The sequence below is a fragment of the Neoarius graeffei genome, chromosome 2 (genome assembly GCF_027579695.1).
Source record: "Neoarius graeffei isolate fNeoGra1 chromosome 2, fNeoGra1.pri, whole genome shotgun sequence".
Lineage (NCBI taxonomy): Eukaryota > Metazoa > Chordata > Actinopteri > Siluriformes > Ariidae > Neoarius > Neoarius graeffei.
Window position 1 is genome coordinate 94,323,413 of NC_083570.1, and position 12,544 is coordinate 94,335,956.

At 42.2% G+C, this 12,544-nt stretch overlaps 1 protein-coding gene across 3 annotated transcripts in view; it reads left to right on the forward strand.

The window, feature by feature from the left end:
- enox2 (ecto-NOX disulfide-thiol exchanger 2) overlaps positions 1-12,544 on the forward strand; it is a 766,926-nt gene that overhangs the window by 522,372 nt on the left and 232,010 nt on the right. For all 3 annotated transcript variants that reach the window (XM_060915209.1, XM_060915211.1, XM_060915210.1), the window contains exon 4: positions 531-662. In XM_060915209.1, coding sequence (XP_060771192.1) covers positions 531-662 — 132 coding nt within the window. The remainder of the gene's footprint in view (positions 1-530; positions 663-12,544) is intronic.

Genomic DNA, 12,544 nt, shown 5'->3' on the forward strand with positions numbered 1-12,544 from the left:
TGAGCTCTCTGTAAAAGCCTTGTGTGGAACATTGACTCGAAAGCCAAGAGCTTTTCATGGCGAAAGCATGTGTACTTTCTGTCTCACACTGCTTCAGTAAAGCCCCATGTGCACCATCCATCAATTACAGGCAGACGTTAACGTTAACCTCTCGGCTCACAAGCCATGCTTACTCTTTTGGATGAGCTCTCACTCTGTGTGGATTTTTCCCCTTTTAATAGCAGATTAAATGTTTTATAATAGAGTCCATTTCCCTTCTTGCTGAGAAGTAGAGGAATGTAAATTACAGCAGCCCCATAGCATGAGCGTAGATTTCTCGTTGCTGTCTAGAAACGATGAAGGAGGTTACTTTGCTGGTTTGCGCTCCTCTAGGAATTTGTTTGTTAGGTTTTCACATTTGGCAGGAGCCAGTGATGCCTTCATTTATTATTATTATTATTATTATTATTATTATTATTATGAAGTGATACTCAGCTGTATGGCTTTCCCAAAGGAGATTGATATTACGTTTTCTCTTCTTGTCTGTATAGACGGTCTGCGTAATATAGCAATGGACTCCAGCTCGTTGGGAATGCCCATGTCAGACCCGAACGCCTGGGCCACCGCCATGAACAACCTAGGGATGGCGCCCATGGGCATAACTGGACAGCCTCTCATTTCGGGTAAGTCTGGATGAGTTATGACTGTTAATAACTATAGCTGGTTAATAAAATCACTGTATGATTTTCTTTTGCACAAGAAATTGTTGGTCGTAAATTAGGATCGACGGTCATTTACAGTATAAATCAGCGATACGACGCCATTTGTGTTAGTGCCATTATGACCAGAGATAGTTGACAACAATGTTCTGGTAGTGTCAGAAATTTTTGATTACAGTCCCAAAGTGTGAGCGCTCTTACAACAATCCAAGCCACCAATAAGAAGACAGCACAGGATTACACCAAATTTACAGTCTACAAATTACAAATCCCAGTCTAAACATTACATTACATTTCTGGCATTTAGCAGGCGCTTTTATCCAGAGTGACAGACAACACACCCAGAGCAGCCTGGGGAGCATTTGAGGTTAGGTGCCTTGCCTCAAGGGCACTTCGGCCATTCCTGCTGATCCATAGAATCAAACCAGCAACCTTTTGGTCCCAAAGCTGCTTCTCTAACTATTAGGCCATAGCTTAAGTCTATAAACTGTTACTATAAACTGTAAGTCTATAGAAACTGGAATGTGGCTTAAGTCTATAAACTATAGTACTGATTCCCTGCAGATGCTTTTTGACTGAACAAGGGGAAAAAATGTTTGTGTTTACAATTTGGCCATGGTAATCATTTCAGGATGAAGTGCGTTCCAAGCATGGACGCGTTTGATAAGAGATAAAACAGTTATTTCTGTCAAGCAAACACTTAGTCTCGTACATGAATTAAAACCACATTGAAAGCAGAGATGTCACTTTAGTAATCCAAGCAAGATTATTTTGTTAAAATGGTTAGTCATGTATGTTTGTTTGTTTGTTCGCTGACTTTTCGCTTCTTTCTGCTGTGGAGAAGCACTTTATCGGCTGACGCTGGCCATTAGCTCGATGAGAATAAACCACTGACAATGTTAATGGCCATTTAGATTGTGCTTTGGTAAGCTTTATGGGCACATTTATGGAAGAAACATGTTGTGTCTGGTATCTGTGTGTGAACTCAAAGCCCTCTGATCCCTCAATGCAGTCAGCATGGATAATTAGTCTCAGGGCATTTTTGGCTGCCTGCTTTATTGCTTTATTGTAGCACAGTGTGAATGCACTGCTCAGTCCGGCATTACTCAGAGGAAAGGCATCGCAGACCAGACAGATGGAGATGCAGGCAGAACGTATCAGCTGGTGCACTGCTATGAGGTACATCAATGGAGCTGGGACTCAAACCTATACAGCTGTGAGCAGTCCTCCTTCTCAAAAACCTTCACATATGCAGTATATTCCATTACATGCTGTAGAAACGCCATGCATCCTGCAACAGTCAGCATTTTTATTCTGCTGAGATTAGACTGGAAACATACCCAAAGCACAGGATGTCATCGACATATGTACAGTGGTGCTTGAAAGTTTGTGACTGCATAAATATGACCTAACTCATCATCAGATTTTCACACAAGTCCTAAAAGTTGATAAAGAAAACGCAGTTAAACAAATGAGACAAAAATATTATACTTGGTCATTTATTTATTGAGGAAAATGATCCAATATTACATATCTGTGAGTGGCAAAAGTATGTGAACCTCTAGGGTTAGCAGTTAATTTGAAGGTGAAATTAGAGTCAGGTGTTTTCAATCAATGGGACGACAATCAGGTGTGAGTGGGCACCCTGTTTTATTTAAAGAACAGGGATCTATCAAAGTCTGATCTTCACAACACACGTTTGTGGAAGTGAATCATGGCACGAACAAAGGAGATTTCTGAGGACCTCAGAAAAAGCGTTGTTGATGCTCATCAGGCTGGAAAAGGTTACAAATCTGTAAAGAGTTTGGACTCCACCAATCCACAGTCAGACAGATTGTGTACAAATCTGTACACAATCCTTTGTGACCTCACCGACTATTACAAGGCGTGTAATAGTCGGCGAGGTTACAAAGGACCCCAGCAACTGAAGGCCTCTCTCACATTGGCTAATGTTAATGTTCGAGTCCACCATCAGGAGGACACTGAACGACAATGGTGTGCATGGCAGGGTTGCAAGGAGAAAGCCACTGCTCTCCAAAAAGAACATTGCTGCTCATCTGCAGTTTGCTAAAGATCATGTGGACAAGCCAGAAGGCTATTGGAAAAATGTTTTGTGGACAGATGAGACCAAAATGGAACTTTTTGGTTTAAATGAGAAGCGTTATGTTTGGAGAAAGGAAAACACTGCATTCCAGCACAAGAACCTTATCCCATCTGTGAAACATGGTGGTGGTAGTATCATGGTTTGGGCCTGTTTTGCTGCATCTGGGCCAGGACGGCTTGCCATCATTGATGGAACAATGAATTCTGAATTATACCAGCGAATTCTAAAGGAAAATGTCAGGACATCTGTCCATGAACTGAATCTCAAGAGAAGGGGGGTCATGCAGCAAGACAACGACTCTAAGCACACAAGTCGTTCTACCAAAGAATGGTTAAAGAAGAATAAAATTAATGTTTTGGAATGGCCAAGTCAAAGTCCTGACTTTAATCCAATGGAAATGTTGTGGAAGGACCTGAAGCGAGCAGTTCATGTGAGGAAACCCACCAACATCCCAGAGTTGAAGCTGTTCTGTACGGAGGAATGGGCTAAAATTCCTCCAAGCCGGTGTGCAGGACTGATCAACAGTTACCGCAAACGTTTAGTTGCAGTTATTGCTGCACAAGGGGGTCACACCAGATACTGAAAGCAAAGGTTCACATACTTTTGCCACTCACAGATATGTAATATTGGATCATTTTCCTCAATAAATAAATGACCAAGTATAATATTTTTGTCTCATTTGTTTAACTGGGTTCTCTTTATCTATTTTTAGGACTTGTGTGAAAATCTGATGATGTTTTCGGTCACATTTATGCAGAAATATAGAAAATTCTAAAGGGTTCACAAACTTTCAAGCACCACTGTACCTTTACTGGTAGTGTCTCACTCACTCACATTCACAGCCTATTTTACACTTGCTGTTACACGCAGTGTGATGGAATTAATCCTCCATTATTTGTTTGTCACTTATTTTGAGGGATTGGAGTCATTTTGTAGTTGAATACACAAAGATATTCAAAGACAAATTGTCAGTCACTCTGTATTTCAGATAAATAATGAACCTTGTCAGATTTCTGGGCTATACTATACAGCACCGGTTTAATAACAGAAACTTATCTTTTTTTTTTGGCTACTGCCTCATAGAGGCGAAGTCACTATGTCCTCGTGTTGTAAGAATGAGTGTAACAATAGCTTACTGTGCATACACATATGCATTACAGTCACCAGAATGGCAACTCGTGATCTCGCGATACGAACAGTTGATCTTGCGTTATCAAAGGTGCACAAGAACAAGAGGCAGAGCCACTATGTCATCGTGTTGTAAGAATGAGTGTAACAATAGCAAAACTTCAAAACCAATCAGCACTTATCCTGATCAAGTTTGATTACCTGTTCTACTTCTTGATAAACTTCGGAACCAATCAGAACCAGACATGAAAGAAGAGAAACCTCGTTATAACTTCGTAGTATCGGAAAATGATCAGCAGATAAAAAGATAAACGAAATTCACCTCGTGGTTCGCCAAGGCTACTGATTCGATATCAAGTAAGTGGTGTTTATTTTCAGAAAATTTACCTTTTGATTTATCACAGCTTTTGTTTGGTCCTTCTGAAAGGTCAAATGAAAGGTTTTGTAAGGGTTTTTGAGCTTTTTGGCAGATATTTACGCCAAGAATTCCAGCCATTCAACAAAAACTCGAGAAGGCAGCGAAGACAACGTTGGAATCTTTTGAGCGATCCGCTCGGTTTGCAATTACAGAAGTCCCATGTGGGAATAAATCAGCTCCTTCGTGAAAACTAAAAGTTAAAAGTATAATTGGTCAAACTTCTGCTATTCGCTTTAATTTTATTTTTTATTTTAGAGTCTTTACGCTACACTTGTGAAACAAAATGTGCTCATTAGTACTAAATAATGCTTCAAAGACAATTCATGAACAAGTGTTTTCTTACTAGTTTGAAAATAGATCTAGTTCACAGTACTGTATTTTGAACAAAACACAGTAACCAAAATACTCCATGCCCTGATGCTGCTCACGGCTTGGTGATGCTTGCAAGAGATGAGGCGAGTATAACTGATAACATGTATATATGCTATATCTACTGTATGGACATGGGATCAGAAAACTATTTTATTTATAAACAGTAGCCACATGGACCCATAGGGTACCTATTTTTCCTATTTGGCTAACTTTCTATGAAATTGCTTCAGACACAGGAAGTCAGAGTGACTGATTTAGACAGCAGCTAGTGGTGTTATAGATACAATCCCCACCCCACCCCCACAGTGAATCTTAGACCCCGTCCACACATAGCCGGGTATCTGCTAAATCGAAGATATTTTTCTACGTTTTGGCCTGTCATCCACATGAAAACACATCAAAAACGAATATTTTAAAAAACTCCAGGCAAAGTGAAGATTTTTGAGAACTCCGTGTATGCCTTTTCGTGTAGACAGAGATAACCGGAGTTTTGCGTTTTAGAACGTCACAATCTGCGCCAAAAAAATGACAACAACTCTGCCCTGACGTCAGACGTGCGACCTTTGTTTACTGCAGAAGCCAGATTAAGCATGGACTTAAGCTAGCCGCACACTACGGCGATCCACGCGGTACCGAACCGACCCATTTCAGAGCCGACTCCCGACAGGGCACGCACATATCCCCCGACTGTTGACGAGTGCAGTCGCGATTGAAGCGACACGTGACAACTTAATAGCTTTGTGATTAGCTATTGGATATCGTTACTGTTAAATCCAACACTTGAAGATGCTACAGGCTGAATTACAAATGACACAACACGGAATATGTAGCGCACTATCTAGGCTGCATGAGCTATTATTCCCAACCTTAAATAGTGCACTTATATAGGGGAGTTAAAGCGATTTGGAATTCAGCCACACAACTTGAGCAGAGTGGCTTTCCAGCCCACTGTGTCTATGGATAAAGCTTCAGTCTATGGAATTACAGTATATACCTGCATTAGGTGCTACCAACACGTATTTCTCGCGCTAGAAATTGTGTTTAATGATGTCACGTGTTATATGCGAAAGATATGATTGGCTATTGCTAGCGACTCTCGCCGATCAGTCTGGCTCCCGATTAGTTTTTCGAATCGGCTGTGAGATGAGTCGGTACCATCGAAAACTAGTCTTTACGCCTGACTCGCGACTTCAGTTGGCTCTGTACGCTGAAAATCGGTGTAGTGTGCGGCTAGCTAAAGAGTAATGGATCGGAGTAGTGCCTTGAAAGCGTTAATTATTGTGCAGGTGCTATTTACATGTTTAATTTTAGAAGCCCAACTACTGCTCCAAGAGCACAGGCGATGTGATTAGGGGGTAGGATTTGGGGAAATAACCATCTACAGGTTTGGAATGCTTATGAATGTGATTGAAAACGCAGATGTTCGGTTATGTGTGGAAGGGATTTTTTTCGAAGACGAGGTGGTGTGGATAAAACATTTTTATAAACGGAGGGGGGGAAAATGTTCGGTTTTAAAAATACCCGGCTACGTGTGTACATGGCATAAAGGGGTGTTCACACGACACATATTTGCATCGATGCTGCACCGATGTATTTTGTTGCGATATATCTTACACCGGTGTAAATTTTGTGGAGCGTTCACACATCACAAACCTGCTTACTAGAGAGAAGCGTGTTAGCACCGGTGCAGCCCCACTTGCGTTCACACGGCAGTTTTTGCGACCGTGCTATACGATAGTAATAATGCTGAAATGAAATATGCACATGCATGAAAATGTACTTCCTTTTCCCGGTTGTCATGGCATCACTAAACGTGGATGAAGAGACACAGTTCTGTTGTTGTTGATATTCGCCATTTTGGAAGCGCAAAATACCAGGATGCAAATTATGCAATGCCCGTATGTAATCAACTCTCCTCACGCGTAGCGAGTCTACCCCTGTAGCGTTCAGACGTCCCATTTTATATCGGTGCTGCCCCGCAAACTAGCATTTACTCCGGAGTAAATTTCTTAAACCACCTCCCGAGCAGGGTGAGATTTGCACCGGTTTAAGCAGCTTTCAGGGGCAACACCGGTATAACTTTGTACCGTGTGAACACTTTACCGGGGCAGCCCCGGTGCTACACCGGAGTAAAAGTTGCCGTGTGAACACCCCTTATGTCTAAACTAACTTCACAGTTGCTTATGCTACCTTCAGCAGAGATGTCCACAAGCACCGAGGACCGGCGGCTTTCTCTGCCCTACACAGACCGTCTGCGCCGGCTACTCAATCCTAGAAAAAAAAACGTGCCTTTCAATGTTCAAGCAATTTATATTGTCTCCACTGCCCATAATATGCTGCAAATCTAATTATTTCACCACAAAATTGTCTTTGATTTGGGTGTAGTATGACCAGAAGCGACGCCAAATTTGTTGATCGATTCTCGCAATCTGATTGGCTAAGCGGGACCACGTGACCGCGCCATAGCAGATGTAGTTATGTTACAGAGCCAGGCAGCATACTACAGAAGGCAACTGAGAAAACCAATGGAAATTTCATACATATTTTACAAGCATCTTACAGGGAAGTGGTTAGTAATTTATGAGCTAAGAATGCGCCATGCAAATTTCAAAATTTTCTATGGGGGCGTGCCCCCAGACCCTTCTACCATTAGCCTCCGCAAATTTCAGAGCTCCCTACTTTTTTTCTCTTTTTTTTTGCCAGCTACTTCAGATTTTCTGAAGAACTCTGCTTCAGGTCCTGTCGGAAATAAATATGAACACAGGGACTTTTCATTGAAGAAGAAAAGAAGAAGAAACCTTTCTTTGTCACATGCACACTTCAAGTACAGTGAGATTCATCCTCTGCATTTAACCCATCTGAAGCAGTGAACACACACACACACCCAGAGCAGTGGGAAGCCACACTACAGCGCCCGGGGAGCAGTCAGGGGTTAGGTACCTTGCTCAAGGGCACTTCAGCCCAAGGCCACCCCATGTTAACCTAACTGCATGTCTTTGGACTGTGGGGGAAACCGGAGCACCCGGAGGAAACCCACACAGACACGGGGAGAACATGCAAACTCCGCACAGAAAGGCCCCCGCCGGCCGCTGGGCTCGAACCCAGAACCTTCTTGCTGTGAGGAGACAGTGCTAACCACTACACCACCGTGCCACCCCTTGACTTTCTGAGATGGAGGTGCATCGAAAACAAAAAGTCATGTTGGATAGCAATATGAACATAGCGTGTATCGCAAACGGTGTACAACCCCAATTCCAAAAAAGTTGGGACAAAGTACAAATTGTAAATAAAAATGGAATGCAATAATTTACAAATCTCAAAAACTGATATTGTATTCACAATAGAACATAGACAACATATCAAATGTCAAAAGTGAGACATTTTGAAATTTCATGCCAAATATTGGCTCATTTGAAATTTCATGATAGCAACACATCTCAAAAAAGTTGGGACAGGGGCAATAAGAGGCTGGAAAAGTTAAAGGGAACAGCTGGAGGACCAAATTGCAACTCATTAGGTCAATTGGCAATAGGTCATTAACACGACTGGGTATAAAAAGAGCGTCTTGGAGTGGCAGCGGCTCTCAGAAGTAAAGATGGGAAGAGGATCACCAATCCCCCTAATTCTGCGCCGACAAATAGTGGAGCAATATCAGAAAGGAGTTCGACAGTGTAAAATTGCAAAGAGTTTGAACATATCATCATCTACAGTGCATAATATCATCAAAAGATTCAGAGAATCTGGAAGAAGCTCTGTGCGTAAGGGTCAAGGCCGGAAAACCATACTGGGTGCCCGTGATCTTCGGGCCCTTAGACGGCACTGCATCACATACAGGCATGCTTCTGTATTGGAAATCACAAAATGGGCTCAGGAATATTTCCAGAGAACATTATCTGTGAACACAATTCACCGTGCCATCCGCCATTGCCAGCTAAAACTCTATAGTTCAAAGAAGAAGCCGTATCTAAACATGATCCAGAAGCGCAGACGTCTTCTCTGAGCCAAGGCTCATTTAAAATGGACTGTGGCAAAGTGGAAAACTGTTCTGTGTCAGACGAATCAACATTTGAAGTTCTTTATGGAAATCAGGGACGCCGTGTCATTCGGACTAAAGAGGAGAAGGACGACCCAAGTTGTTATCAGCGCTCAGTTCAGAAGCCTGCATCTCTGATGGTATGGGGTTGCATTAGTGCATGTGGCATGGGCAGCTTACACATCTGGAAAGACACCATCAATGCTGAAAGGTATATCCAGGTTCTAGAGCAACATATGCTCCCATCCAGACGACGTCTCTTTCAGGGAAGACCTTGCATTTTCCAACATGACGATGCCAAACCACATACTGCATCAATTACAGCATCATGGCTGCGTAGAAGAAGGGTCCGGGTACTGAACTGGCCAGCCTGCAGTCCAGATCTTTCACCCATAGAAAACATTTGGCGCATCATAAAACGGAAGATACGACAAAAAAGAGCTAAGACAGTTGAGCAACTAGAATCCTACATTAGACAAGAATGGGTTAACATTCCTATCCCTAAACTTGAGCAACTTGTCTCCTCAGTCCCCAGACGTTTACAGACTGTTGTAAAGAGAAAAGGGGATGTCTCACAGTGGTAAACATGGCCTTGTCCCAACTTTTTTGAGATGTGTTGTTGTCATGAAATTTAAAATCACCTAATTTTTCTCTTTAAATGATACATTTTCTCAGTTTAAACATTTGATATGTCATCTATGTTCTATTCTGAATAAAATATGGAATTTTGAAACTTCCACATCATTGCATTCCGTTTTTATTTACAATTTGTACTTTGTCCCAACTTTTTTGGAATCGGGGTTGTAATTTAAGTGGTAATTTTGCATGTTAACTCTTCAGTCCTTTATTTTCTTTCAGCAAGGCAAAGAACTTGTTGTTTTTTGATGACGGACTAAAACAACTAAAAACAAAAATTATTTTCTCACACCATCCATTTTTTTTCTACCAAAACCCCATACTATGGTGTACATGGTGCAATAAAACAATTCCAAGACTGTTCCTCTTGTGAACGAACGGAGTGCAGTAAGAACAAGCAGTGACTCCTATGAGTCAGTATGCTGCATGATATTGCGCTGTCAACATCGGGACCTGTGTTACATGCATTTTTATGACATGTCACAACATTTGCACAATGTGCAAGCATTTGTGATTGACAAAGGAGAACCTTGAAACGCTTCAGCAAACCTACGGCAATGAACCAATGAGCCGGACGAGATGTTTTAAGTGGCATTCGCACTTCGAGAGGGGCAGGACATCACCGGGGGACGACGTTCTGCCCCTCCTGATGGGCGTACGGTAAATGTAAGAAACATTTGAACATAGATTTTTAGAGCACACCACAGTGCTCTGGAATTTAAACGTGGACTAAATCAAACGCTGGAGGGCCTTTTTTTAATGCCATGGAATTTTACTAAGCACCCCAATGGACCTGCTGCTTCATGCATATTATAAATGATCTCTTTCATCTTCTTTGTATTTCCATATTATCAACAGATTCGATGAACTATCCATGTCTCCATGATCCAGCATGAGGCCACATTTCAGCCGAGGTGGATTGTGCGCAAATTTTCGAGCCAAACATTCTGCTTTTTTCCCCCGCCGATATTGAATTTCACCACTCGTATTTACAGCGTCTCATCCAAGATACTCGCCCTTTATACATGATTGCTGCTCAAGAGCAAATTATATCCTTCACCAAGCAGGTTATAGGCTGGCATTTGAAAGCCTGGAATAGTGATGCGTGTTTGAAGAACGCTTTGTCTTGTGAGCCAAGCGGCATGTACTGTTGATGTGCCCTATTTCCCCAGATCTCATTTCACCCTCGCCTTCCAATCAGTCCCTCCGCAGGGAATCCAGTTTCCTCTGATTTCCTGCTTCTCACTGATCTGAGGAATGAAGATGGAGATCCAAATGTCCCACTGCGTCATATCCTCATTAATCTGGATTAATTTGTTTCATAGAGCTTTTTGTAAAAAAAAAAAACGATGCAAGTTGTTTTTGTTTTTTTTGTAGCAGAAGCAGTTTCTTTGTTCGTCTTGTCGACTTTCTGCTGTTCTGCTAGTCCTTTCTGGATGGAGTTCACCTGATTTCCAATTGTGTAGGCAGCTGGGGTGGATGGAAGGTGTATTAGGGAGGGGTTGCTGCTGTCTGGCATTGCTCCCTTCATCATTAATCACACAGCAGAAAACAGCTGTTGCCTCCCTACTTTCCCAGGCTGCACTGAACCACCAGTTCACACTACCTCTATTACACAGCTCTGCATTGCTGCATCAGCGCCTTTTATTGCTTCTGAATAATCACATTTTAACTTTAGACCTGTACTGTTAAATTAGCCAAACACAAACCTCCATTTTAGCTAATCCCTACGACATGCTTTATCTGGTTGTTTCATTTAAATTCTAATCAAGACGTTACACATTTCGAGCAGCACCATTCGAACAGAACTCAGTCTACTACACCTCAAACCCTTAATATTCACTTTTTGTGTTACAGCAGTGGAATAATTATGTCAACTTCAAACCTGATTTACTTGCTTTAAGCAGTAATCTGTCCCGTCACGTACTGTACGTCGTGTAAAGACACATCAAAGACCAAGTAAGATTCAGACAGGATGAGATTTCCAGGGATGTGTTTGGAGTCTCTTCATGATGTATACATGCTCGTCAACTGCTTATTGTAGGATAATGTAACATGACCATAATTATTCATATGATCTATCTTACCTAAAGCCCCTGAAGGATATGTTCTCTGGCAAGTCCTCTGTATTACAACCCCAATTCCAAAGAAGTTGGGATGCTGTGTAAACTGTAAATAAAAACAGAATGCAATCATTTGCAAAGTGGGTGGCATGGTGGTGTAGTGGTTAGCACTGTCGCCTCACAGCAAGAAGGTTCTGGGTTCGAGCCCGGGGGCCTTTCTGTGTGGAGTTTGCATGTTCTCGCCGTGTCTGCATGGGTTTCCTCCGGGTGCTCCGGTTTCCCCCACAGTCCAAAGACATGCAGTTAGGTTAACATGGGGCGGCCTTGGGCTGAAGTGCCCTTGAGCAAGGTACCTAACCCCTGACTGCTCCCCGGGCGCTGTAGTATGGCTGCCCACTGCTCTGGGTATGTGCGTGTGCTCACTTGTGTGTGAGTGTGTTCACTGCTTCATATGGGTTAGATGCAGAGGATGAATTTTGTTGTGCTTGGAGTGTACATGTGACAAATAAAGGCTGCTTCTTCTTAAATCATGGAAACCCTATATTTCATTGAAAATAGTACAAAGACAACATATCAAATGTTGAAACTGAGACTTTTTTTTGGAAAAATATATGCTCCTTTTGAATTTGATGTCAGCAACTCATTTCAAAATTTGGGACAGGGGCATGTTTACCACTGTGTTGCATCACCTCTACTTTTAACAACACACTGTAAACGTTCGGGAACTGAAGAGACCAATTGCTGTAGTTTTGAAAGAGAAATGTTGTCCCATTCTTGCCTGATCTACAATTTCAGTTGCTCAACAGTTCGGGGTCTTCTTTGTTGTATTTTGCGCTTCATAATGTACCAAATGTTTTAAATGGGGCACAGGTCTGAACTGCAGGCGGGCCAGTTTAGCACCCAGACTCTTTTACTGCGGAACCATGCAGTTGTAATATGTGCAGAAAGCAATTTGGTATTGTCTTGCTGAAAGAAGGAAGGCCTTCCCTGAAAAAGATTTTGTCTGGATGGCAGCATGTTGCTCTGAAACATGTATATATCTTTCAGCATTCATGATGCCTTCCCAGATGTACAAGCTACCCATGTCATGTG